The 26,536-nt window shown below is 51.0% G+C and overlaps 13 protein-coding genes across 13 annotated transcripts; 4 read left to right on the plus strand and 9 right to left on the minus strand.

Moving 5' to 3' along the window:
• Positions 1–103: 103 nt before the first annotated feature.
• M436DRAFT_71429 (heat shock factor binding protein 1) lies at positions 104–489 on the minus strand (the record flags this gene model as incomplete). Its single annotated transcript, XM_013573793.1, has 3 exons — positions 104–186; positions 260–365; positions 439–489. The coding sequence occupies 3 exons, from the start codon at positions 487–489 to the stop codon at positions 104–106; spliced, it is 240 nt and encodes a 79-aa protein (XP_013429247.1).
• Positions 490–798: 309 nt separating this feature from the next.
• On the plus strand, positions 799–2,170 carry M436DRAFT_42438 (Ebp2-domain-containing protein; the record flags this gene model as incomplete). The annotated part of the gene is made up of 3 exons (XM_013573505.1): positions 799–1,101; positions 1,173–1,800; positions 1,860–2,170. 3 exons carry the CDS (start codon positions 799–801, stop codon positions 2,168–2,170), a joined length of 1,242 nt encoding a protein of 413 aa, XP_013428959.1.
• Positions 2,171–2,586: 416 nt separating this feature from the next.
• On the minus strand, positions 2,587–3,176 carry M436DRAFT_71431 (mitochondrial import translocase, subunit Tom22; the record flags this gene model as incomplete). The annotated part of the gene is made up of 3 exons (XM_013573794.1): positions 2,587–2,631; positions 2,690–2,979; positions 3,089–3,176. The coding sequence occupies 3 exons, from the start codon at positions 3,174–3,176 to the stop codon at positions 2,587–2,589; spliced, it is 423 nt and encodes a 140-aa protein (XP_013429248.1).
• Positions 3,177–3,981: 805 nt separating this feature from the next.
• Positions 3,982–6,817, plus strand: M436DRAFT_14331 (uncharacterized protein; the record flags this gene model as incomplete). Its single annotated transcript, XM_013573387.1, has 4 exons — positions 3,982–4,029; positions 4,078–5,761; positions 5,813–6,123; positions 6,176–6,817. Coding segments are annotated over 4 exons (2,685 nt in total), but the record flags the coding sequence as incomplete, so codon positions are not given.
• A 150-nt stretch (positions 6,818–6,967) lies between these two features.
• M436DRAFT_42591 (aromatic amino acid aminotransferase-like protein) lies at positions 6,968–8,779 on the minus strand (the record flags this gene model as incomplete). Its single annotated transcript, XM_013573534.1, has 1 exon — positions 6,968–8,779. The coding sequence occupies one exon, from the start codon at positions 8,777–8,779 to the stop codon at positions 6,968–6,970; it is 1,812 nt and encodes a 603-aa protein (XP_013428988.1).
• A 684-nt stretch (positions 8,780–9,463) lies between these two features.
• Positions 9,464–11,233, plus strand: M436DRAFT_42456 (uncharacterized protein; the record flags this gene model as incomplete). Its single annotated transcript, XM_013573510.1, has 1 exon — positions 9,464–11,233. The coding sequence occupies one exon, from the start codon at positions 9,464–9,466 to the stop codon at positions 11,231–11,233; it is 1,770 nt and encodes a 589-aa protein (XP_013428964.1).
• A 794-nt stretch (positions 11,234–12,027) lies between these two features.
• M436DRAFT_62373 (uncharacterized protein) lies at positions 12,028–12,907 on the minus strand (the record flags this gene model as incomplete). Its single annotated transcript, XM_013573718.1, has 3 exons — positions 12,028–12,154; positions 12,205–12,644; positions 12,737–12,907. The coding sequence occupies 3 exons, from the start codon at positions 12,905–12,907 to the stop codon at positions 12,028–12,030; spliced, it is 738 nt and encodes a 245-aa protein (XP_013429172.1).
• A 3,152-nt stretch (positions 12,908–16,059) lies between these two features.
• On the minus strand, positions 16,060–16,877 carry M436DRAFT_42282 (uncharacterized protein; the record flags this gene model as incomplete). The annotated part of the gene is made up of 2 exons (XM_013573466.1): positions 16,060–16,615; positions 16,672–16,877. 2 exons carry the CDS (start codon positions 16,875–16,877, stop codon positions 16,060–16,062), a joined length of 762 nt encoding a protein of 253 aa, XP_013428920.1.
• An 801-nt stretch (positions 16,878–17,678) lies between these two features.
• M436DRAFT_80406 (uncharacterized protein) lies at positions 17,679–20,348 on the minus strand (the record flags this gene model as incomplete). The annotated part of the gene is made up of 3 exons (XM_013573876.1): positions 17,679–18,338; positions 18,394–18,832; positions 19,540–20,348. The coding sequence occupies 3 exons, from the start codon at positions 20,346–20,348 to the stop codon at positions 17,679–17,681; spliced, it is 1,908 nt and encodes a 635-aa protein (XP_013429330.1).
• Positions 20,349–20,750: 402 nt separating this feature from the next.
• Positions 20,751–21,311, minus strand: M436DRAFT_42085 (Rhodanese-like protein; the record flags this gene model as incomplete). The annotated part of the gene is made up of 2 exons (XM_013573423.1): positions 20,751–20,814; positions 20,875–21,311. The coding sequence occupies 2 exons, from the start codon at positions 21,309–21,311 to the stop codon at positions 20,751–20,753; spliced, it is 501 nt and encodes a 166-aa protein (XP_013428877.1).
• A 559-nt stretch (positions 21,312–21,870) lies between these two features.
• On the minus strand, positions 21,871–22,468 carry M436DRAFT_42600 (rhodanese domain-containing protein; the record flags this gene model as incomplete). Its single annotated transcript, XM_013573538.1, has 2 exons — positions 21,871–22,157; positions 22,222–22,468. The coding sequence occupies 2 exons, from the start codon at positions 22,466–22,468 to the stop codon at positions 21,871–21,873; spliced, it is 534 nt and encodes a 177-aa protein (XP_013428992.1).
• Positions 22,469–22,781: 313 nt separating this feature from the next.
• On the minus strand, positions 22,782–24,495 carry M436DRAFT_42095 (sterol C-22 desaturase; the record flags this gene model as incomplete). The annotated part of the gene is made up of 3 exons (XM_013573426.1): positions 22,782–22,817; positions 22,873–24,272; positions 24,333–24,495. 3 exons carry the CDS (start codon positions 24,493–24,495, stop codon positions 22,782–22,784), a joined length of 1,599 nt encoding a protein of 532 aa, XP_013428880.1.
• A 674-nt stretch (positions 24,496–25,169) lies between these two features.
• M436DRAFT_43026 (cut9 interacting protein-like protein Scn1) lies at positions 25,170–26,414 on the plus strand (the record flags this gene model as incomplete). The annotated part of the gene is made up of 2 exons (XM_013573621.1): positions 25,170–25,375; positions 25,466–26,414. The coding sequence occupies 2 exons, from the start codon at positions 25,170–25,172 to the stop codon at positions 26,412–26,414; spliced, it is 1,155 nt and encodes a 384-aa protein (XP_013429075.1).
• Between the last annotated feature and the right edge of the window lie 122 nt (positions 26,415–26,536).

Consider the following 26,536-nt stretch of genomic DNA (forward strand, 5'->3'; position numbering starts at 1 on the left):
GGTCCAGCCTGTTTTGGCAGCTGCTCTGGTGATCTGTTTCCAGTTGGTGCTGGATGAAAACGTCGCAGTACATTATACCTAAGATTGATAACAGATAAATCCCTCATTTCGACTCTTCATTCTGGGATCTCGCAGATGCTTGGATGGAAGCCTCGAGATTGTCGAGACGTCTGGACATCTCATCCACTGTTTGAACAAAGCATCAGTCATACACGTTCCGTAGAGAGAGGTGTGAATTCAAGAGACTTGAACAACTCACTCTTTGTAAGCAGATCCGAAGAGATGTTTGTGAACTTTGTAGACAGCTGATTTAAGAGGTCATCGACAACGGTGGCTAGGTCTTCTGATGAAGCGGCTTCTGCTCCCTACAGAAACGATAATATCAGCCATCCTAGCCTATGTTGATGATCGTGCTATCCAAGGAGAGCGCTGCAGTACATTTGATGAATCGGTGGTATCGTGGTCTTTGTTGATGTTGAGATCTGCCATGCTGAGATTGACGTCTTTTTCTGCGTGCGATTGAGACATTTGTGAGGACGAGGGAGCAAAGTGCCGGAGGATTATATGCAATGCCAATCAGGGTATCGGTGATGGTGATGGCCTGGAGATGTCGCAGTCTCATACATAAAAGCCAGGCCGCGTTATGCATACACAAAATAAGGTTCCCCGCAAACAAGAAGCGGCGTTTTGAGCCTTTGCAAGGTCCGACTTTCGAGACTTCCGTGCCCAAAGAAAAAAAGTTCCTAGAACTTCTGATCTCATAACTCGACAACCACACCTCACACATCAGACACAACAATGGTCAAGGGAAGCAAATTGCTGGCCGCGCTGGATCGCGAAAAGGGCGTCGACCACAAGCTCGAACGCCAAAAGAAACAGCAAAAAGCCGCCGAGAAGAGAAAGAGATCGAGAGTCGAGGACCAGGAAGACGAGGCTGTCCTCGAGGATGTGATAAAGGAGGCTGAGGAGGCTGTGGTTGGTGCTGCTGGTGAAAAGAAGGGAAAGAAGGATAAGAAGGGTGCAAAGCGCGCAAAGGTCGAGCAAGAGGACGAGGAGGTAGAGGAGGAGTGGGAGACGGATGATGAGGACAAGACACATGCTGTATGTTTTTCTTTGTTGCGCCGCTTGCTTGTGGCATGTTGCGCGTACGTTTCGCTGACTCTTCGCGCTAGAAAAACATTGCAAGACTGGTCGAGGACGATTCTGAAGACGAGTCTGATTCCGAGGACGACATTAATGGAGGTGCCGAGATGGACGACGACGAGGATGATGACGACGAGGAAGATGAGGATATCGCGCTCTCAGATCTGGAATCCGTGGCTTCGGAGGACAAGGGCGACATTATCCCACACCAGCGCCTCACTATCAACAACACAGCCGCCCTCTTACGCGCCGTAAAGTCTTTTGCTCTCTCCTCCAAGCTCCCCTTCTCCGAGAACCAAGTCATCGTCAGCGACGCCCCCACCGACATCCCCGACATTGACGACGATCTCAACCGCGAACTCGCCTTCTACAAGCAATCTCTGGACGCCGTTACCACAGCCCGCAGTCTGCTCAAGAAGGAAGGTGTACCATTCTCCCGTCCTGCAGACTACTTTGCCGAGATGGTCAAGAGCGACGAGCATATGGGCAAGATCAAGAGCAAGTTGATCGATGAGGCAGCGAGCAAAAAGGCTTCTGCCGAAGCACGAAGACAAAGAGATCTCAAGAAGTTTGGAAAACAAGTCCAAGTCGCTAAACTGCAGGAGAGAAGTCGCGAGAAGAAGGACACCATGGACAAGATCCAGCTTCTCAAGAGAAGTAAGTTGGACTCATCTCATCCTAATACACAGACACACAGAGCTAATTACATGAAACAGAGAGAAAGGGAGAAGACATTGGCAACGCAAACGAAGACGACATGTTCGACGTCGCCCTCGAAGACGCCGCCGAGACGGAAAAGAAAGACAAGGCCGCCCGCAAGGCCGGTGGTGCCGATTCCCGCGGCGGCAAGAGTGGCTTCAAGCGTGTCAAGCGCGACGAAAAGTACGGCTTCGGAGGCAAAAAGCGCTTCTCCAAGAGCAACGACGCAAAGTCATCGAGTGACATGTCTGGTTACTCGTCAAAGAAGATGAAGGGTGGAAAGAAGGCTCAAAGACCTGGCAAGAGCAGGCGTTCAAACAAGCCTTGAGTAAGGTTGATGGAGAGTTGAGAGGAGAGATGAAAAGTAGTCTAGGTCTTGTGGTGTGAAGATCACATATGAGCATTGGGTGGTTGGTTTTTGTTTCTTCTGTATCGAATAGCCACGAAAAAGCGCGTTTTATCTGTTCACATCCACATGTTCAACAGAGTCTTCTTCCAGAGGTGCACAACCCCATGCTAGCTGTATGAAGCTCGGGTAGCGGATCCTAAGCAACAATGCATTAGGCGCATGAGATCTGGAACATCAAAGTTGGAAGTGGTAGAATCGATGGCATTTCTTTCGTTCGCTCCAGCCGCCACCAAAGGAAATATTTGTACAAGGGAGGAGAAACAAGGGCGGATTTTTTAATACATGAGCATAAACAGCAGTGATGCAAAAAAACGAGCAGAGCAGACGTAAGCCATTTACAGAGCGGGCTTTGCCTGCGATTGTTGCTGCTGAGTGAGAAGCTGTGATTCCTGTTAGCCACGATCCCCCTGGACTCGAACATGTGTTGCAAGAACTCGCCTCATTGGCACTCTGCTGCATCTTCATTTCCCTCTCCATCTCTGCCATCTGCTGCTCCTCGGCAAAGGCCAATGCCCACGGGACACCCAAGAGCAAGACGCTGGTGCTGACGACCCACAGAGTCTTTCCGCCGTAGTTGAGTGTGGTCTGGACCCAGGAAGAGGTTGTGGAGAGGGTGTTGGAGAGGTGCTTGCGGTATGTAGGGGGAACGATGTCCTTGAGGGCGGCGAGTCTGTCTGCGAAGGTCTCGTCGGGCATGTATTCCTCTTCGTCCTCTGAGGCTTCGGACTCTGCGGCGGGTGTGTTAGTTCTTGGTTCTTCTGCTTTCTGTAGGGTGTTTGGGCTGGTGTTGGATCAAGAGTTTCGGTGTTGGGCAGGTGCTTAGGTGCAAATGCGTACCATCGCTGGTGTCCCATTCGTCGTCGACCTGGGGGCCGGCCTGTTCTCTGTTGAACTCCTCGTCGAGAACTTCTTCGAGCTTGACCATTTCGGCGGTGTATGTGTGGAGAGGTGTGAGAGGATGAGGTAGGTCGGAGTGGTTGTTTGTTGGTCGAGAGTTTGGTCGCTTTCAACTTGGAGTCGCCAGTCGCAGCGCCGTCTCTTTGGCGGGCTTGCAAGATTTCCATCTGGACGAGCGTCATCCTCCGCTTTCCATGCGCGCACGTGATCGCGATGCGAGTCTGTCTCATCGACTGCAGCCATTTCATATCAACATTTTATTCGTCTCTTCGCTGGGTTCAGAGAGCCATTTAGTATGCTCCTGTACTATCTCCTCGTCTACTGGCCATGATCCATGCTCCATGCCTGCGAGCCAACACCAGTGTTGAACTGCACGTGACCCATCATTGGAATATCTCAAAGACTAAGTGTGACCAACCCGCTGATAAGGACTATCTGTTCTGCTACAATGGCTTGGATCTCATAGGGTCCCAGTCTCCTTTGCTAAAGCCATCTACTATACAGCAGGCAGAGCTTATAGCATTGACGCGAGCTCTGATTCGCTTGGCATCTTGATTCGGTCACTCTGCATCATTTTTCTTCTTTTGTTCCGTTTGTCCTTCTCTCAGCCAACGCGTCCGCTGTCTCATCGACTCGCAGGACCACTCTTCTCGACATTGCACAGTAGCGAGACGCGATTCTCATCCATCGCGTTACACTATCACGGTATTAAGAGTCGCCGTGCCAGTGGCGGGGTAGGTATTCGCTGCTTGATACAGCCGACACAAAGCGCGCTTTGCCGTCTTGTGCTGCGCCGAATCATGGATGCCATGGATGCCGATGGTGTTGATAACAAGCACAGTAGGACATACCAGGCGTGCATACCGTGCCGGCGGAGAAAGGTACATATGTACAGCATCTAGTCAGACACGCTCGTTGACCATTGTCAGGTCCGTTGTGATCTCGGTCCAGTCGACAACCCCCACGACCCTCCGTGTGTCCGCTGTCGTCGCGAAGCAAAAGAATGCTTCTTCTCCGCCACCAGAAGGAAGAAGAGGGCCGCCGATTCTGGAACTGTTGGAGATGAGGTCGATCCCAACGACTACGAGATTCGAGGAGGACGCAAGAGGTTGAAGCACAATGTCGCCGAGTCGGTCGACTCGGATGCTCGCAGTCCACATTCCCCAGTACCTGTCGCTGCACCCTATATACCACGCCCTTTGACGCCTGGAGGTTCTATGGGCCGTCAACAGCCTCTACGCCGGCCACACTCGACATCTCAAACAGCGTACCCAGGTGATGAAGCAGACGATCATGTCAACAGTCATACTGCCGCTCTCTTACAGACCGCAGAACTACACAACGGTCACGATGCCTTGAATGTCTTGATCGAAGCTGCCACGGCCAATCACCGTACCGGCAGTGCTAGCGATGCGAACAAGTATGCTTCATCTTTGCCTAGTCCGGCCGAATTACCACTACCTTCAGCTTCGAAACCACCGCCGCCGGATGCCTCGATAGACCCTGCCATCATGCAGCAACCGACCTCAACTGCTCGACCTTCCTCTTCAGCAGATTACGCTTCGGCTTATGCCGCATGGTCGCGTTTCAGGTTCGTTCGCAATGGCTGGTTCACCATCAAGGAAGGCATGGATTATATCGAGTACTTCTATACCTACATGTCACCACTGACACCGATTGCTCTTCCGGACTATCGTGGACCTGACAAGCATGGAGCTTTGTTGGAGAACGAACCCATGCTTGCCGTTACCATGCTCATGATTGCATCGCGTTACATGACGTTATCTGGACCTGGTGCTACTAGTCGATCGCATTCCATCCACGCCAGACTTTGGCCGTTTGTTCAGCGTATCATTGATCGTATCGTCTGGGGACGTGAGTTGTCTGGAACTACGCTCCATCCTGATGAGACACAACCGGGCTGTGATGTCAACCCTCTTTCCCGCAAAGGTCTTTTGACTCTAGGCACAGTTGAAAGTTTGCTGTTGTTGACTGAATGGCATCCGAGAATGATGCATTTCCCTGCAGATGAGGATGACACCCAACTTATGGCCCCTGTGGATCCAATGGCCTCGATCAACGAGAGCACATCAAGTCCTGACAAGGGCCAAGGAGGCCATGCATTGACTTCATGGTTAGAGCCTTGTTTTAGAAGTGATCGCATGTGCTGGATCCTTCTCAACATGGCAATGACAGTAGCTTCGCAAATCGGAGTCTTCGATCCGGACTGCTCGAGACATTTACAAGGCATATCCCCGGCACAGCAGGAAATCTACCAGCGGAGACGACTGCACGTCAAAAGTGTAATCCTAGGATACATCACGCAGACCAGTGGACGGATGGGTGTAACGGCCATGCTTCCTCAAGGATACGCTGAGCCTTCCCTGAGTGAACTGTACAACCCGAAGCGATCGAGTTTCAAGGATACCAAAGATATCGTTCTTCATTTCTGGTTACGTCTGGCTACACTAGTCAAGATCAACAACGAAGAATTGTACGCAAATAGACAGCAGACTCGTGAGATCATCAAGACGGGAAAATACAGAGAGTTGTTGCAACGTATAAAGCCGTCGTTGGTGCAATGGCGGAGAGAGTTTGAAGCATACCGAAACAGTGAGTGGTTTAAGCTGGCTCTTGGAGAGAATAGCGCTGACTCTTACACAGTCCCAATATTACTTCGTCATGTTCTGATAATCGAGTATGAGCATACTCGAGTGATTCTGCATCAATTAGCGTTGCAAGCTGTGGTTGAGAGATGTGCGAATAACAACACGGGAGCTGCCGGCAAAATCATCCCTCCCAATGTGCTTGACCAGTGGTTTGGCAGCGACAGACAGCACGTGGATGAAGTAATGCAGGCTTGCCGCAATGTCCTAAGAGTCGTTGTAGATGGTCTGGCTCCCGGTGGGTATCTCAAGCATGCACCAGTCCGTACATTTTTCCGCATCGTGTCTGTCACGTTGGTGCTGGTCAAGGTAAGCTCTCCTCCGCCTTGGCCACGAGATAATGCTGATGATCTTGTTACAGACATTTGCCTTTGGTGCCTTTGAAAATGAGATGGCGCTATCTCTGAACCTAATGGATCGCACTGTGCAAGTAATGCGCAACCACGTCGTCGACGACGTACACCTCAGCAACCGCTTCTCAAACTTCTTGGAAGTAATCACCAATCGCCTGCGACCCATGATCGTGCGCATGTCACGCACAACCGGCGCCTCCTCTGCCAATGCCGCCAGCCGCGTATCTTCACGTCCTGCCTCTCCTGGCAGCAACCTCCAAAACAGGACTACCGAGCACATGCCCGCCTTCCCCACCAATGGCTTCTCTGACCCACAAGCACAGCAAGGAAACAGAGACGCAAACGCAAATGCTCAAGCGCTCTATGGTATCCCCACCCAAACCTACGATATCAGCGACGGCAACAATGCATTTTCCATCATGCCGCCGCCTACAGAGGTGTTCAATCAGCACGGTCTACCTGCGTCCGATACGCATGATCCTCAGGACTTTTACAACCCATACGGAGACGCAAGTTTTGTGGGTGCGGATGATGGATATGACTGGTTGGCTTTGCCGCTGGACCCGATCTTACAGGCTGGAGGGCAGGATGTCACGGCGAATTGCTTTGGCCCAGGGATCGGAGAGTTTGACATGTTGGAAGTGTTGTTGGGAGGGGGCCAAGGGCAGCATGGACATTGAAATGGTTGTCAAAGTGTTTGTAAATTCCTCATATCCAAGGATGTACCTATTATTCAATTTGTTTGCCCCCTGTTGCTTCCTTTCTCTAAAAACGCCTTGTCCATATACCTGGTGAACAATTTAACAGGGACCCATGAAACTTGCCAACTGTGCCATACCAGCCTCACTGCTCCTCTGCTCCACACCCTCACCTTCCTCTTCGAGCAATTCATCAATCTTCTTGACGTTCTTGATCTTCCAAAAGTCCTGCACACCATCTACAAAGCGTCTGCTGATGGGTTCAATCTCCTTGTCATCGCAAGCCGCAAAGCACAGTCTGAAAAACTTGTATCCATCTCTGTTTCTAATCTCTTCTGTGGGTGAGAAAATCAAGCCTGGTGAAACGAGCACGAGATACGGCTTTGTGGTCCAAAAGAGCCAGAGGGCGCGGGAGAGACGTGCGTGAGCGACTTTGGAGGCGAGAGGGTGGGTTTCGAAGTGCAGTTTCAGCCACACGAACATACCACCAACGGGCCAGTCGAAGGAGTATGCGGTGCTGGTTTGAACGACTGCCCATTCGTCGTCAGAGTCCAACGAGAGGTTGGACAAGGAGTTCCTGCGGCCCACTTTGACAAGTTCGCGGCCCGTGTCGAGGACGCTGCACATGGCGTTCATGCGGCGCTCGTAGTTGCCACGGAGGCCCTCCAGCCAGCGCACCCAGCCAGCTGTGCTCCAGCCTTTGCCGTTCTGGGGGCCCTTGCCTGGATCGATGTCGTCGGCTTGGGGCCCGATGATGAGTTCGGCGATCATGGATTGTACAAAGCCAGAAGGTTGCTGTGTGCTTGTTTCTGTGAGGCGGAGGATGCGTTCGATCAGGGCGGGTTGGCCTGAGATCCAGCCGAGACGGCAGCCGGGAGCTACGGTCTTGGAGAAGGTGTCCAGACGGAGGACGCGGCCGTCGATGTCGACGTTGATGTAGGAGGGGACGAGTGAGTCGAGGAAATCGTAGCCTGATGACTTCCATTTTGATGATTGGGGGGTAAAGACCTTGTCCGAGTTTGTTGAGGAAGGGAACTGCAGGTACCAGTATGGGTCGTCTTCTACGATGATGACATCGTACTTGGAACAGAGAGCGTAGAGCTCACGACGGCGCTGCAGAGAGAGGACCCCAGAAGTTGGGTTCTGGCCCATGGTGACGGTGTACATCAAGGAAGGTCTCTTTCCCTTCTTGTAGTCCCAGTTCTCAAGCACGTCACGAAGACCACCAGGACCTTCGGGGAGCATACCTTCATCGTCGATCTTGACTGGGGCGATGTTGAGGCCTCTAGGTCTTGCAGCTTGGATGGCGTTCATGTATGCGAATTCCTCAACGAGCAGACCTTGACGGTCGCGAACCCAATCCTTCTCTTGACTCCATTCGTTGGTCAGGGCAGCAAGGACCTTGGAGAAACCATCGGTGCTTCCGCAGGTAAGGACGATGTCAGGACCGCCCTTGTAAGGACAGTTGGGGTGTAGATTCTCCTGTGTAAATTGGCGGAGGAAGCTGTAGAGCGGTGGGTATCCCTGGGCTTGACCGTATTGCAGAGCAGAGGCCAGGTCAATCTTCTTGAGCGGGTTCTGTTCGTGTGAGGTGTGAGGAACCTTCAATGCTGACTGAGCCTGGTGGAGAGGGCTTCCGTTCTTGAGGGACGAAGTGGCGGCGGATGGAGGATCGACAGGCGTGTTATCGGTAGGCTTCCATCTCTCAGGCAGGGCGACCTTTGCCTCAAGTGTGTCGAAGGGGAAGTAGTATTGGTTGGGGAGACCACCAGCTAGTTGGCCGATGCCTGGAATAGCAAAGTACTTGTAGAACTGCTTGATTGAGCTAGGTTGTCTGCTTGCGGCGTTGCGCGAGAGGTGATGCGACAGGTCTGCGGGCGCCGGCCGCGTATCCTTGGAACTTGTGCTCGACATGATGTTTCTTGATGGAGGTGGGTGTAGGGAAAGAGAGATACTGTACGATCAGGCCGGCGGATGCTTGCCTTCCATCATGATAACGGCGTTAAACGGCGTTAAACCTCGATATGTCATCAACTTATCGCTTCATCCGCACCTGCCTGATTCGTGCTTTGTATGCAACCGCTCCTGCTTCATGCAGGGATACCATTGTTACTGTTGCGATACGAGCAGAATATCGCGAATCTCAACATCCTTCATCAACACAGATACGATCCACAAGACACACAGGTAAGTGGTATATCCAAGATGCTCGTCCATGCGTCATGACCGACATGGACAAAGCGGATCCGAAGTTCCCGTCCTTGCCGAACGTTTGTCCATCGCTTGACAAGTCGCATGGCATACTCGCAACTCGCTGCACACCCGCCATGAATCAACCGACTTGGCACACTGACTCCTTCTTCCTGTCCTCTATATCCATCTCCACCTTTCAAGACATTCTTATCTGGACGCAATAGCTAAGAGGAGGATTGGAAAGTCGAGTTAGACCACATTCACCCAGCAGTCATGCGTGACGACGACCAGCTTGAGAGCTACCACGATGAGACTCCACTTCGCACTTCCACCGAGGACCCCTTGTTACACTCGACTTCGATAGACGACCCTGTAGAGCATGATACGCCGCGAGAGTACCCATGGATGCAAAGAGTCCGCGACAACATACCCTCCCCGCTAAAGAAGATATCGAGCGCTGTAGTCACTTGGGTCAAGGGCCCCCAACCTCCTAGGATATACAAGATTGATCCATTTTTTCCAAGCATACAACATGCGCCCCTCAATTTGTTGGACCGCTATGCTCCCAAACGTATGCAACGCTTCTGGATTCTATTCGTCTTCTACATCTGCTGGATCCTCTCTTTCGCCCTGGTCCTGCACAAATCCTCCTTTGCCGCCGATGTAAAAGACTATGGGTCGCCGATAAGACTGGGATGCGGGGCAAGATACTGGAACGACGGCAATGGCTGCGGCATCAACGGAGACCAATGTCGACCTTTCTCCAATGCGTCTCTGCCTTTTCGTTGCCCTGCAGGCTGTATCAAAACTCAAGTTTTGTTTCCACATGCTGTTGGAGACCAGGAAGTCGTATACAAGCCTCTGGTCGTTGGTGGGCCTCTGAACAAGAGCGAGCCCATCTCGAGTACAGTCTACCGCAGTGACAGCTTCATCTGCGGCTCTGCCATTCACGCAGGCTTCATCAAAAGCGAACAAGGCGGTTGCGGTGTCCTCAGACTCACTGGTGACCAACACTTCTTTCCTAGCGTAAAGCAAAACGGAATTGACAGTGTTGGTTTCGAATCTTACTTTCCACATTCTTTCCAGTTTGTAGAGGGCACACAGTCGCAATGTCGAGATTTGAGATGGCCTCTGCTCGCTGTATCCGTCTTCTTCACCGCTATGCTATCTCTCTTCACCACATCACCAGCTGTATTCTTCTGGTCCATCTTTGTCGGCTTGTTCTTCCAAACGGGTCTGGCTTCCGATCCGCCAAATCTTACGGATTATTACTCATTAATTTCCACTGCGCTTGGAAGATTCCTTCCCGCCGCTTTTGTCATGGCAATCATCTATCGCTACGCCGTACTTTACACCCTTACAGGCTTGACCGCACAATTCGAGAAAACAGTTCTGTGGCTGGGTGCTGCATGGGTAGGCGCACTCAACAACTACACCTTCGATCGCATTCCCATTCAACGCCTTACTCCTCACGACATAAAAGCACAACCAGGAGCCATACCCGCTCTCATCTCCATCGTGCTGATAATCTTCTTCATCGCTCTGGGTCAAGCATACGCTTTCCGCGTCGAAGGCAGGATGCCCCGCTACCTAGGCATCTACGGTCTCTTCGTCTTGGGCATTCTCCTTCTCCTCGCAGTCCCAGGCATGAATCTACGCATTCACCATTACATCCTCGCTATACTCCTGCTTCCTGGCACTGCATTCCAGAATCGCCCTAGTCTGCTGTATCAAGGATTACTCTGTGGTCTTTTCATCAACGGCATCGCTCGCTGGGGGTTCGATAGCATCCTCCAAACACCTGGCGAACTCCTCTCCGACGCACCACAAGATACACTGCTCCCTCACATCCCCACCCCCATCATCGGTGCATTCAACATCACCTTCTCGCTTGGTCCCATTCCTCCCGTCGACAGCACAAAAAACACTCCCAGTTACGACGGCTTTTCAGTGTTGGTGAATGATGTAGAGAGATTCAGGGGTTACGCTGATTACGATATCGATGGAGTGTGGAAGAATGGAAGTAGAGAGTGGACGTGGAATAGACATGATGAGACGTTGCCAGAGTACTTTAGGTTTGCGTATATGGATGGCAGTGGGGTGGGTGATTATACGAAGGCTGGGGCTTGGTTGGTTAATGGGACGTGGGTGCCTATGAAGAGTGGGCCTTCCTAGATAGTCTTGTAGGACCGCTCTCTTTGGATATGCAAGACATACACCCCTTTGGTTTTTAGCAATACTTGTCATTTTCTGCTCATCGTCGCGGACTTTGTGAATCTCTTCCGTGTGGTAGGATAACTGAATCGGCCAGGGTGATCCTGACCACAAGCAGTTTTTCCATGTAGGACAGAATCGCGCGACCATCACTGCCATGCTCGACTTCTCTGATAGCTGAGTATCATCTTCGTATGTAGATGAATATATAAGACTTCATTTTGAAGGGAGAAACGCGTTCTTTGCCACAGAAATTATGATAGAGTGTTTTCTGGACATGCTTCCCTGCAGCTCAGCCAAAACTGTATATATAACAGCAAATCATTAGCAATCGGACATTCTGTAAATTAGTCATTTGATGCGATGGAAAGCGAGGGTATTTGTAACATGTTTAGCAGCAAGAGACCAGAAAGTAGGACCATGCTCAAATATACGTGAGTCTTGTGTATTCATTAGTTACATTATGAACAGCTTGCACAAACACCGCCAAGCCTTACACAACGCCCCACCAGGCTTCACGCACAAAAAAGCCCACTCACAAATCTCGTGTCAAAAACTTCAAAGAGTTCATTTTTGCTCCATTTCATCAGCCTTCTTGATTTCTCGGGATGGTCATGGCAAAAAGCAAAAGAGATAGTGACGAGAGTGGGATTTGAACCCACGCCCTTTCGGACCAGCGTATTGGAAGAACCTTAAGCTGGCGCCTTAGACCGCTCGGCCATCTCGCCTGTTTGATGATGAATTTGCTAAGTATGTTAACTATATCCAACATAGCTGTGCAGCAGAAGCCCTAAGCTCTGTTCAACAGCTTGAATTGGACCTGCGTAATGCTTCCTCTGACAATGTACCGTCCAGACGATTTCGTTGGCGGCCCACGAATAACTGTATCATGTTAGCCATTTGAGTCGAGTCTCAGCTACCAATAGGCTTACCTGTCGGCGTTATTCGTCGCCATGGCCAAACCCACAGACCTCCCAAGGACCATATATATTCGCCATCGTCCGCTTCTTTCGCAAGAGGAGGCGCGACGAATGTCAGAGTATGCGTATACTCGTGCAAGATGATGGATCTTGCCGTATATATCCTCCAGCTGGCTCGCCCATCGTCCATGTTCAGGTATACTAACATCTGTTTCGGTCGACATCTTGATGCCTACTGACAGCAGAGACGTACCATCGACAGTAGCTTTCTCAGAGGGTGGGAAGTACTTGGGAAAAATCTTGTCCACGATGTGGCCACAGCTTGGGTCGCGGACACAAGACGCAAGCTCCATGGCATTGAGCAAATCGTCCAGAAGCTGCTGCGTCTTCTGCGCAGTGTGACCGGTGTCGATCTGTGGTGCCGCTGCACGTTCCTCGAGGGTATGATCCCGCTGTGATGGTAGGGGTGTTGCTAGCACTCAAGGCAGCAAAGCTATGCTGGCAACGAGACTGTGCTCGATCTGTCGGTCGAAGCCATATATACTTGCGCTCTTGTGCATGAAATGCATTCTTCATCAGGCGGAGGCTCAACAGAAACCGCCCAGAAGCTGTTGCGTAATGATACCAGAGCACGCCATGTGTTTTGCTTGATGATCCCACAAGCAGGGTCGTCTTCATCCCATGTCACTCCACCCGAAATGTCGCATCCCGCCATCGACGTCGATAGAAGTCTCCTTTCTGGATCAGCAATCTATCCCCACCGGATCGACGCTTTGCTTCCAAGTACCCTTTGGTGCCTGGCAGACTTGGTCGAAACAAGCAGGGTTCCATGCATCGAAGCCGATAATTAGGATCTGCGAAGTCCTTCTGATACTTTAGTCCAAAAGACTTCCAACCACACTGATCGACCCGCCCGTGCAGCGCCTGGAGCTTGGAAACGGACCGAAGAACGCTCTGATGGCCACTCGATGGACGGAAAAGGTGTTCGCGATATATGTCGTAGCGGTGGCCGTCAATCAAGCTGATGCTGCACCATACAAATACGGTGGAGGAGAGCGTCGCCCACGCTTGATACTCCTATCTGTCTGGACTGTCGATCACAGACGTATACACATGCGTCCTATTGCAGCATCTATCTCTGTGGTCAGGCGAGGGTCAAGTAGACATTGCCCAAAAGATGTTGCGTGAGATTGAGGACTTCCTTCCGAGAGGCTAGTCTTGTCCTGTTCTTTCTCCTTCTCGCTTCTTCTTCTCCACTCTTTACAGTGAAAAAAGACCAGGACATGAGAGCCAGCACATAACGTTGCAGAAGTCGGTGCGTCGGCCGGCAAGACGGGCTTGATGCGGTCGATGTATATAGCGGCAATAGCGGCAACAATACTGCTTGCGTTTCTGCTCGTTCACAGAAGCTGGCATATTGGCCTTCTGACAGAGCATGTGAAGAGGCATTATTGGTGCCCATATATATACACGGGTGGAGTGTCCCAGGCTGATAGATGAGACAGCTTGAGAGCAACGGATCAAGATAATCGAATGATGCATGAATGCCCGTATTCCGCAACACACCGCGGCAGATGTTTTGTGCGAGCAGCATTGCTTTGTACGTTTCTCTCGGGTATGCCGGTACATCTTCTGCTGAGGTTGCTCGTCGTCGCAGAGGGAGGCAACCGATATAGATATCGAGGCCAAAGGTCTGGCACATCGATGTCAAGTATATAACAAGGCTTCCTGGTCACTAGCCAGCTACAGCAGGTCAAGAGGAAGGCCACCAGAACGATCTGAGATGGGGTGAAGGCTCTCCAAACAACGTCGATATTCGCCACGATCAGGACTTTTGAGTTTCTGCGCATGCTCTGTTCTCTCTTCTGAGGCAGCAGGCTTGCTGTTGGTCCTGCTTTCAGGTAGTCCAAGCGACATTTTGGCGGCAGACTGGCACATAAATATATATATGGATTCGGTCGACATATGCTCCTTGAGGGGATGTCAACAGAGGGAAAATTTGCCGGAAAGAATAGATACCAGCGAGAGCACTAAGTCCTGTGAGATCTTGACGTAGATCGAAATCCACCGCAACACGGATTCTTCGTTACTCGATAAATAGGTGAGTATCGTCAGAGAAGAGGCCAAAGGGCCAGTATCTGACACCAGAACCGTAATTGCGAACCAGAAGTCTGGCGCAGATCAAGACAAACTGCCTCCAGAGAAGCAATTGGACGAGGGTGTCTTGCAAGCAAAAGCCTCAAACACTGCGAGTGTCTTCTTCGCCTTCCACCTCGGAATCAAAGACCCAGGTAGTGGAAATCCGAAGTCCGGTTTCTGGTGCTTATATATCAACTCGAAACCCAGAGTGACGAGATGATGGAGAAGATGATGATCTTGCGCTCTTCTCTGCCGATATATGACGGGTCTGCTCCTAATCCCAAATCTTGAACCAAGTGTGGTGGGATTGGAATGAGGTAAAGTTCACAAGCTGACACTTTGCTCTTACGGATCCTCGACAAGCTCACCACCAGAGATCTGGAATGATACTGTCGGTACTGGCACAGCGCTGAGACGGAGCTGGACATGTGCAGTGTTGTATCTCTCTATCCTGGTCTTCCGCTTGACCCAAATCGAAGATGAAGAAGTCGTGGGCATACCTCAGGGCGATTGGCGGGTGGCGTGTAGTAGGTGTCCAATATATAGTAAGGCTCAGGCACCCTTTATGGGTTTTCAAGACACTTCTCCTTGCTGATCGAGTGTCAGGGCATGGTAGGCCGTCGGAGTCTTGTTGAACAGAGAGCGGCGGTGTAATTGGAATCAGGGTGATCTTTGGACGTGACCCTGATGGTGTGGACATATATTCATAGTGACATGTATGCGAGAGCAGCCAGAAGTTTGAACCCGGGATGGATCATATATGGGGAGAGAGAAGTAGAAAGTGAGAGAATATGAGTTGATGATAGAAGGTCAAAGGTAAGTGGCAGGGATACTTGTATTGATTCGGTACACTTTGAATTGCAACAACAGAAGCAGGATTGCAAAGTCGCAAGAAATCTGATGTTAGCCTGCTGTACGAGCGAGAGTGATGGTACGACCGCAGTTTTGTGTCCAGTAACAGACGGAAGTCGCGTACCCAGTTGTTGTCTGCTGAGATTTGGTTCGGGTTTGTTGCCGGATACTTCCTGCCAGTCACAAGCAAAAGCCTGGCACCGCGAATCTTGTGATTGAGCTTCCTACATGTCTGAGTGATGACCAGGATGTGGTTCCCAAGCAAGAACACGCTCTTGCTACTAGTGCCAGTCTTGTTAGGGCCAATAGTCGGCCTCCCGAGTTTGCACAACACTAGTCGAGAGCGTGTCTCTTTGTTCTGCAAGTTCGAACCAACAAAACTTGATCCAGGACGAACACCTCTGATTGAGCCTGTTGGAAGAACACGATCACATGCTGTTCACAATGACGACGCTACTTGAAAATTCGTGTCATCAGTAGCTAAAATTGCCCCTGATTCATATGCTGGTGTTTATCTACCACATGAGCACTACCATTGAGTACCAATCGGATCCAGTAGTTACCCGAGAAGGACGGTGACAGAGGGTGATCAGCGACTGGTAAATGTATGCGTTCTTCAAACCTGGCATCTTGATTCGAGTCTCTACGAAACGATCATAGCGCAGACAGCAATAATCGTGTTCCATCGACACCATATGTTTGAGCAAAACTCGCTGAACTTCTCACTACTCATCATACCGCCTCCCCGATGACTCTCCCCATGTTTTGCGTAACGGGCTTTGTAGCGGTACAGTCCCACCTCATACTTCTTCGAAAAATGCAGCCTTTTGGCAATACGTGTCGGCAATCTAGGGCAAACTTTCGGCATGAGAGCGCTTAAGGACCTACAGGGCGGTTAGCATAGATCCCAGAAACTGTGATTGAGAGATCTCTAACCTTCTTACCGTTCGAGTGAGCAACAACCTCTGAAACGTGGTAGTGGCAGCGAGAGATCAGACCCCACTGTTCACGGGCCAGACGTTGAGACTGAAAGCCGTCACAGTGGTTTGCAGCTCTGTAAAGACGCTTGACAAGGTCCTGGATGAAGTCGGGATGAAGACCGTCTCCGAAGTGTGACTGACCGTCGATCAGACCTTCAATGTTCTCATGCGAGAGCACGACCATGTCTGTGACGAGTCTGCGGACGGGAGCGTTCTGGAGAGTTAGTGTGTAGACCTTCTCGATGGCGGAGGCGCGAGGGAAAGCGAATTGATCGTGGAAGAGGGTGATCATCTCATTGATTGCAACATTTTGGATACGAGCAATGTTGTACTTGTTGCCAAAGATGTAGAGATCAATTATCAGATCCCAATAGGCCCAGGGACTGAGAGAGGGATTGTCCGAGCCAGCACCGTAGCCGCCGACTCTGTGATCGGTAATCCAACGCATGAACCTACAAACAAGAAGCATTCAGTCACAGCAATCATGATGCAGATGTTCCAAACTCACTCGCGGACAACGTCGGGGGAATCCTCAGGCATCTTGACAATGCCCTGCTCAGATTCGGAGGACCAATTGTACTTGATAGCACCTGCGAAGAACGCAGAGTGGAAGGACAAGACCTCACGGAACCAAGTGAAATGAACCTTTTCACGACCAACGACAAGAGTCATGAGCTTCTTGTTGATGTCAGGGCAGGTAGCAGCTTGGAGCATGATGTTGCTATGAGGTAGTCAGCAATAGTGACTGAATAACATCAGGGGACCATACCGGGGCCAAGGACCGCCACGCTCGTTGAAGCAGCACTTTCTCTCAGGCTTGGGTCTCTTAGGGTTAGCCTTCTTGGTCTGGGTTTTAGTGTTGACGATAACAGGAGTTTCTGTGGATGTAGTCGTAGGCGCAGTCGCGCCAGTGGCAGGAGGGATGCCGGCCATGATGGTGGATGGACTGGATGCAAGCAGCAGGGATATGTGAGAGATAAGTTGGAAGAAGTGTGCGAGGGCCCAAGGCATGGAGAATTGCAGGCGAGTCTCGAAATGAAAGACGAGCGTGATAATTGCAAGCAAAAACCAAGAGCGAAAGTCGGGAGTGAAAGCCCGGCGGAAACACGAGTTGGAAGGCCGACAAGCCTTGACGCCTGCGTCGCTGTCTCGTGTTGTAAAGTGATGTAGACGGGGAGGAAGTTTGAGTGTCCGGGCAGGAGCGACTTGAGGCAGAATGACATCGTGCCTGCTCTCTTAGTTGTTGAGGTTCACTCTCGCTACCGCCGCTCCAGACCCTCCTTTCTCTGTCCTAGGTTTACTCACTGTTGTAATTCCCATCGGACGAGCGTGGATAGTGCACCATTCAATACGTTCATGCTACGCTTACAAAGAGCAAACGCCTCTTATATGCTGAGATGACAGGCAAATGCCGCCTATACTCCTCAACTCCATGGAACAAAGGGTATCCTGTTTGTCCTCCATACCCACACGATCCCAGAAAAGACAGCAAACTTCCACCAAACAAGATTGCATTCATGCCGCCTCTTCAACTTCATCAAGGACTCTTTCTCTAGCTTCGCGGACTTCGCTGTTGGCAACACTTACTTCCGAAGTACTGCTGTTATTGCGACTCAAGACTGCCGGACGCTTGGGTGATCTTTCCGTGGCAGTAGGAGAATCAGGATGGCGACGACTCAGAGACTTTGTGGAGCCTTGACTGTGCCAAATTTGCTGTGATTGAGAGTGCGGCGTCTGCTGCGATGAAGACTGTGAAAACTTGCCACCTTTACCTGGACTGCCACCCATCAACATCAAAGCATCCATTGCGTCTTGTTCGGCCTGCTGGGTTGGCATGGTTGCGCGCACAGGTGGTGGACGCGGCTTGGGTGTCGATGGAACTTGTGCGGGTGGAGAAGAAGCCGAAGGACGTCTGAAGGTGTGATTGTTCTGTGATGAACCGTTTATGGCCGGACTCGTGTCTGGTAATGACCAGGAAACTGTTCCTGCTCCGGAGCGTCTCTTCGAGGGTGGTGATCGGATATCGATTGGTGCACTGGACGCTGGTGGTGATGCAGCCATGCGTGGACGTAAAGCAGCAGCCAATTGCTCGACTTCATTGATATTGCGATGTTCCCAGCCATGTTGGACCTTGACCATGGCGTATGCAAGTCGAGTTTTGAGCTGAGCAGCAACCTGGAACGTCGAGTTAGTGGATGCTACGCCAAAGACACTCACGACATGGACTTACTTCGCCAGCCTTGCTGCCAGCCGAACTCACACTCTCGGCGCGTGGTCTTTGATCATTGGGAGTGTCAACGGCCTTCAGCAAGCCGCTAGCAGTCCTCTTGTGTCTTGTCGGACTGTTGGTCGAGTCTGACTGAGAATACGAGGCATCTTCTGGAGTACGGACTCGACTACTCGACTGCGACGCGTCATTTTGGTCATGGTCCTGTGGAACGCTCGGCAAAGACGTGGAAGACTGCTCGTCGGACACCAGAGTGCTGGTCGAGTTGTGTTGGTCTTCCTGAGAGGTTCCCAGGTCTTCCCTTTGAGTATGCGATTTGTTCCCGTCGTCCTGATTGGCATATGGTGGTGGTGGCATGCGCGTCGCGGGGTTTACGGACGGGCCTGACGGATGCATTTCAAAATGTTTCCCAACTCCAGGAACCGGTATGCTCGGATCCGATCTGGATGGTGCTGTCAGCGTCTCCATGGCTTCGTGTAAGAATGGTCAGGTTGTCGCGAGCTGGAAAGCAAAAAGATCAATTCAACATTGTCGCGATATGCCAGCCCATTGGAGGAGACGCGACCTGCTCCACTTTCCATCACCACGCGTGCCGTGCAAGGACCACCATCGACGTACGCACCGTTGAGCCCGCCCGACTCCCGACGAGACCCTGCTTGACTTGCCAACCTTCTTTACAATCACGCATACACGGAGTCTTCTCCTGTATCATGACAACCATTGTGGCCTATCACAGCGGCAGAACACGTCTTGTACCAGGCTGATATGACTAAACTGCAACGCCATCACATCAAGGTGCTACCTTGGTGGGCAACACATCCCGCTCGTAACCCCATATCGACGATAAGCATGCTGATGTACTTCCATCAACGATCGTCAAATGCTACCCGTGAGGGTTTGGTACTGTATGCTTCTTTGTCCCAGAGGACAACGGGCACTAAACGATTGACAAGAGACGCGTTTCAACATTGGAATATGATATCTGTTTGCTGAAAGCGATAGCAATGCGACTAACCAGCAACACAAATCTCAAGCTTTTCTGTTAGTGCTATTCAAAAGCATTCCCCTGGACGACATACATCGCACCCTCCACACTTTCCAAAAAGACGTTGGTCTCGTTCATCCAGATCGAGGCAAGAATGTCCATACTCATCTAGCACGACGTCTGCATCATGGGCTGCCAGACTGTAGATCGGATACTGTCTTCTCTGAGGGTATCCAGCAGTAATTGAAGGTTCGTAGCCATCTGGACATTCGGCATGCCAGTCTGGAGGTGGAAGTGGTTGCTCATGGAAAGGTGTTGGCCAAGGTGTTTTGTCGTTGAATTCTGCTACAGGTACAAGTAGTTCGGCAAGCTTTGTCTGCTCTTCTGTGAAAGGGTCCGGTGAATGAGAGTGGGTTGGTGACTTCTGCTGTTGATGTGGAGGGTTTGGGTCGAGGGCTGGCGGTAAGTTTCGCAGAGGTCCAGTGAATGACTTGTCCTGACCTTTGTCGAACGACGAACACACCATTTCTTTGCCTCCCTCCTCTTCGCTTAGAGCCAGCCTCTGTGTAGGACCCTCAGCCCGACCAATACCACCATCTTTGTCAATTCTCGTAGACTCTCCTTCTCGTCCTCGTCGAGATTCTTCTCCCTCAGCATTTTCAGATGCGCTCTCGTCAAATCTTTCAGGATCACGAATGCCAGCAAGGCCAACACTCCCACTCTCATCCACAGTACCAGTGCCATTCTGCAGATCTTCAATGAAGGCGCAGAGGCTTTGTTGTTCCTCGTATGCTGTCAAGGTCGTTTGTGGAAATGCGAAATTTGTAAACGTCGGGAAGAACTTGGGAGCTGGTGGAAAAGATCTCGTGCTAGGATTTGAATGTGCAGATCGAGAGTTAGGGTTGACAGGAGTCGCAGGTGTCGGATAAGGCGTCTGTCGTGGCTTTGCAGTTGATTTTTTGGATTTTGTCATTGGTGGCTTTGGGACTTTTGGTAAAGGCAAATGTTTTTCGTGTCGAGAACAAGACGCAGAAAGTAGATTTATGTTGTTGATGCTGTATCAATGCGAGACATTTCTCCCAGTATTGGGACGTGTCTTGTGTGTGAGAAATCGCCAACTCTTGTTTCTTTGGGGTGATCTGGTTTTGCATGAAACAATGTCTTGTCGAATCTGACTACGAAGAAACCATCTCATGGTCTTGTGATGGGAAGAGCGTTACGACGTGTGTCTTCATCCTTAGAGATCTCTTCCCAAGAGCCAGAGTCCCCAGTCTTGGGGCGAATCGCGAGAGTTGTTCCAATTCAGTCAATAGCGCGCTCTCTCGAAGATGACTATCCGGCGATCACCTCGTTGACCACTCTCGAAGCAAATCTCCTAGTACCCGAACTCCCAGATATCTTTCTGGTAGCCTTCTGTGAGTTCCTTATCTTCTCCATACCTGGTTTTCTCAATCAGCACATCGTTTCCGTCGACCAAAAGGGAAGAGGAAAAGACTCACACTTCCTGCCACTTGGCAAACCCACCATCAAGCACATAAACAGTCTGCCCCTTAACCTTGACCCCCTCCTCTCCTTCCTTGCCCTCCACAACCTCTGCGTCTTGCTCCCCCTCTATCTCCTTCTTTCCATCCTTCCCACCCATCCTCTCCCTCTCCCTCAAATACCTCAACGCAGCCTTGGGACCCCTCTGCTGACTCAACGCACAATGAAACACCACAACCTCTTTACCCTCGAGCGTCCTCACTAACTCAGGCATTTTGAAGTCATGGGTGTTGGAAGGTACGTTTGTGCCGCCGGCAATGTGGCCGCCGATGTAATCACTGTCTCGGACGTCGATGATGGCTGTAGAGGGGTGTTTGTCTTTGAGGAGGGAGGCCAGAGATTCCCGGGAGATGCGCGGGAGAGTGCTGATGTTGAATTCGGTGGACGAGGACATGATTGTCTTGGTGGAAGTGGAAAGGCAGAGAGTAGGTGATGGATTTCAAGTGTTGGTTGTTGATCAGATCGAGAGTGCAAAAGAAAGATTATTCTCAAGTAGTTTTGTTTTCGTTTGGCCCTTGTGATAGTTGTTCCAGCACAGTGTGCAGGAGCTGTAATTATATCGAGTCGATGGTCATGAGTCTCAATGTCGTGAGATGCTGATGAGATGGCACAATGTAATGCCAAGGTGTTCGGGATGCACTGGAAGGTCACTGGAAGCTCGAGATTCGAGAAGCATCAGAAAGCACAGACCCATATACAAACTTGCATTTATCACTCTTCGGTATATCTCTACGATCCATTGGGCCATTCAGATAGATGAACGGCAGACGTGATAAGCTCCTGACTGATAACTGGATCAAGTTTGAATCTAGTTCCCGACAGGAGTCGGAAATGCAAGGTATCTGCCAAAGGACGAGCTGTATCGCATCAAGCAAGCCTCGACTATATGCCAATGTAGACAGCCACAGACACAGCTGCAAGCTCTAGCTTCAGGATTCTTGGTTCATCTCAACTCAATCATACTCCGCCTTCCCGCCATTCTTACTCCACTCCAACCAACTACCCCTATACTCTCCCACTTTGCTGTAACCCACCTGCCTAGCCAACCCAGCCGCCGCAGAACTCCTAACTCCAGCTTTGCAATAAAACACCAACTCTTGATCTGCAGTGGGCTTCTCAAAGCCAAACTTATCCTCAAACTCGTGGGCGGGCATGAAGAGTGCGTCGGGCGCAGAGCCGACGGGGATGTTGATGGCGGTGGGGATGTAGCCGGCGGCGTATTCTGCGGGTTCGCGGACATCTGTGCAGAAGGGAAGAGAAGATTAGTGGTGGTGGAGGGCGGAGGGGGGCAGAGGAAAATGTACCGATGAGGACGCGAGTTGGGTCCGGCGATTCGGTGAGCTGTTTGACGGAGTCGAAGTTCCAGACTTTGTTGTCGGGTTTGCCCTCAGTCGAGTGGAAGCGTTGATGTACGAGACATGTTGCTGGTCGCTGGATTGTGGATTGGAGCTTCGCTGTTGGTCGCAACAGACCTGAGGCCTGGAATCTGGTGGGTCGTGATGATGCGATGGCTGCTCTTGCAGCAAGTGTGCTGACTCTCTTTAGCGACATGATGCGTGGTTGTGTCTTGTGTGTATGGATGAAGAAAGATGGAGAGTGATGGGCATCGAAAGTTGCATCATCGCCGAGAGCGGTCTTCCTCTCCGCAAACCGAGGTTCAACACCATTCTCCCAAGCACATTGTTATCGAAACACAAAGTCACAGGAAGCGGCTCCTTTCTTGGAGGTCAATGGGTTCAAGAGCATTAAAATAATTAGTCTATCATGTGGTGAGTGATTAGGGCTCATCTTCCTGTACTTCTAGTCACAACTGCTTGTTCTCTTGCATGTAACCTTTTCTCAAAGCACAGAATTATGATATCCTCTAATCTCTCTTGTTGAATGTAAGAAGACAATCATCCTGTGAGTTTTATTAGTAAGAAGTCGTTGAGATGACCATCATCGAAAAAACATACCTTGGGGAAAATTGTGGCGAAAATCTTGATCTCTTCAGAGTCGGGCGTAACTTCGTGCTTCCAGTCCATCTCTACACATGCCTTGCCGATCATGGCCATCAGGTTGAGTGTGGCATATGTCTGTCCGAGACAGTAGTGGGGTCCTGTGCCGAACACAAGCCAGTTCTTGGGGTGCTTCTCAGCATCACCGCTGATCCATCTTTCAGGATCAAAGGTCTCGGGCTCGGGGTACGCGACAGGGTCGTGAAGAGCGGGATATGTTGTGGGAATGATCATTGATCCCTTCTTGGCTGTGTAGGTCTCGGTGACGGGGAAGTCCTTCTTGACGAGGTAAGGAACCATGAGTACGGGAGGACGGTAGCGGAGCTGCTCCTTGACAACTGCTCTGGTGTAGGGCATTGACTCGAGCATATCCATGGTCAAACGAGCATTCTTGTCACCCTTGCGGACACGCATGTTCTCCTCGCGCAGCTTCTCCAGGACATCGGGGCGGTCGGCAACAATCTGGAAGAGCCAAGTGGCGGCACTGCTGGTGGCATCCTGAGAAGCGAAAAGGAAGGTGAAAAGTGTTTGCGCGATTTCGTAGTCGGTGAAAGTGCGGATAAGCATGGCAGGCTTCTCAGAGTCGTCCATCTTGACGCCGCTGGCCAATTTGGTGCGGTAGGCCTCGGAGTCGATCATCTGCTTGACCCAAGCATCGAGAATGCTGTGGATTTCACCACCAACACTCATGCGAACCTTTGCCTTTGCGGCACACTTTGCGAATTCGTCGAGGACCATGTCGGCGGCCTTCTTGCCGTACCAAGTCTTTGTGAAGGGAATAATGATGGGAAAGTTGACAAGCTCGAGAGCAGCGGTGATCATGTAGTAGTCGTCTGCGATCTTCTTGATGGCCTCGTCACTGATGTAGTGACCGACAAAGGTTCTGCAGGAAACGGCGCACAAAAGCTCTCTGAACTCAGACATGAATGCGACGGGCTTGTTGCCAGCTTCCTTGGTGACCTTGAGGAAGCGAGCAAAGTATGCATCGTAGACCTCCTCTTGACCGGGGAGATAGAGCTCGAGAGCCTGGCGGGTGAAGAGACCGTTGAGGCCCTTGCGGTAATCGACGTGAGCCTTACCGTCGAGGAAGACCCAATTGGTAGGACGGAGGAGTTTGTAGGCGATATCAACGACGCAAGGCTTGACGTAGGTGGGAGAGTTGAAGACCTTGCGGGCCATGTCGCGTGTCGAGGCAATAACGACAAATTTGTGGAAAACCGAAACACAACTCAGGGGACCGCTCTGCCATTTTGCGTTGTACTTTTCGAATTTGGGGTTGACCGATTCGAGGAAAGGTCCGATGAAGGGCATCTTGAACATGGGGCCCACGATCGAGCCCTTGTGGTAGAGATATGAAGCTGCGATTGAGTTAGTCAATTGTTGGCAAGTTTGGCATAGTTCAGGTGTCTTGGACTCACCCTGATCGTACAGAACAGCGCCAATGAGTAGAGTCAAGACGACAGTCCATGTGTTTACTCCAGCAAGCAGACGCTGCACGAAACCCTCTGGTGCAATTGCACTGATTTTTGCGAATGCCGCATCCGCGACGGGCGAGGCATAGCTCGCATTCATGACAGACATTGGAAAGTGTCCGTCGCTATATCCCAGCCTGAAAACAAGATCAGGGAGAAAAAAAGGAAATGGAAGGTAGAACCAAGGACGAAACTCGCAGAAAGAGGGGCGAGATGTCGAAAAGAAGGAATGAAAGAGACTCCTCCCGCAATGCGAACCAGGTGGATTACAATGGCGAAAGGTGCGATAGGGCAGGCGGCGCAAAGAAGTCGAGCAGGCGTTAAATTGTACGCATCAACCACAACAAAATCGAACCATTTTCGCGTTGAACCCCTTCGGATCCTGGCCTTCCGATTTGCCAGAATGTAATCTCCGCCGGCCTTATCCGCGATGAATCGTATTTTACCCCTTGGCCGCAGCTTCGGCCGCATCTGCCGAGGCAAAAAGGGCTTGCTCTTCTATTCGACGTTGACAGAGATCGATATACCTCACACGATCTGACTTCGACTCATCATAGATCTTGCTCGGTATGTTTTCCTCGCATGCTAAAGATGTGAAGATAGAATCGTGCGACTGTTCACGTGTAGGTATTGGCCCAAGTGTCACAAAACCTAACCTTGAAGATGCGGCTCTTCCACTTTTACGTCAACGTCCATTACACGTCATCACTGGGATTCGGATAACGCGACCAACACTCTTGACCTTTCGAACATCACTCATACAGCAGATGTTAGACGATCATGATGGGTGACAAAAAACCTTTCCCATGGGACTTGGGTGTTTTTGATGCACACTGTCACCCGACAGATAACATCGCCAACATCTCGTCAATCCCGGATATGCATGCCAAAATCCTGACCATCATGGCCACACGTGCTCAAGACCAGGAACTAGTAGCTGAGACGGCCGACAAGCTAGGTGTCAAGACAAAGTCGGATCAAGACTGGAGGTAGGTACTGCAATCAAGGTACACCTCATCCACAACACACCTTCCACCTTCGCGAGCATCTTCGAAGTATAAAGCTGACAAGAAAACCAGCTCTCAGCAAAAAGTGATACCATGCTTTGGCTGGCACCCGTGGTTTTCACACCAGATGTTCGACGAACAGGTCTACCCTGACACCAAAACCCTTACACCAGAGCAGAAGATCGCACACTACCATTCCGCTCTTACACCATCCCCCACCGATCGCGACTTTCTCCTCGCCCTCCCCGATCCTCGCCCCCTTTCAGTCTTTCTTGCTGAAACAAGAGCCTATCTCGAGAAGTACCCACTGGCTTTGATTGGCGAAGTAGGCTTGGACAAACAATTCCGCATCCCCGAAGCCTGGCTACCAGGCCAGGATACCGAAAGAGACGAGACTACAACGCCCGGCGGTCGAGAGGGGAGAAGCCTCTCACCCTATCGCGTCTCCATGTCGCATCAGAAAAAGGTCTTGCTGGCTCAACTACACTTAGCAGGAGAACTAGGACGCGCAACCTCCGTTCACGGCGTCCAGGCCCACGGCGTCCTCTTTAACACTCTACAAGAGACCTGGAAAGGGCATGAGAGAAAAGTGCCCAGCAAGCGCGAACGCAAAAAGCATGAGGCCACCAACTCCATATCCATGGAAGCCAACAATCAGACTGGAGAGGAAGAGAGAAAGCCAACACCATATCCGCCACGTATATGTCTACACTCTTACTCCGGCCCCCCAGAAACGATTAAACAGTACCTGGACTCGCGCATTCCGGCCAAAATCTTCTTCTCCTTTTCTTCTGTGATCAATTTCTCGCATGCAGGAGTTGCGAAGACTGAAAGTGCCGTTGCAGCAGTTCCTGAAGACAGAATTTTGATAGAAAGTGATCTAGACAATGCTGGCGAAAGAATGGATGGCTACCTCGAGGAGATCGTAAGAAAGTTGTGCGAAATCAAGGGCTGGGGGTTGGAAGATGGAGTCAAGCAATTGGCTGCTAATTGGAAAAGTTTTGTCTTTGGTGATGTGTGAGCGGTATGCAAAGACTAGGCACTACCTACCTAGCTTGCGATATTAGGAAGAACAAAGGTCTCGCGATTAACGAGGTAGTGAGGATTCGCCATCCGAGCAAAGCGCGGTGGGGCGCATGATAA

Source organism: Aureobasidium namibiae (assembly GCF_000721765.1).
Source record: "Aureobasidium namibiae CBS 147.97 unplaced genomic scaffold scaffold_5, whole genome shotgun sequence".
Classification (NCBI taxonomy): Eukaryota; Fungi; Ascomycota; class Dothideomycetes; order Dothideales; family Saccotheciaceae; genus Aureobasidium; species Aureobasidium namibiae.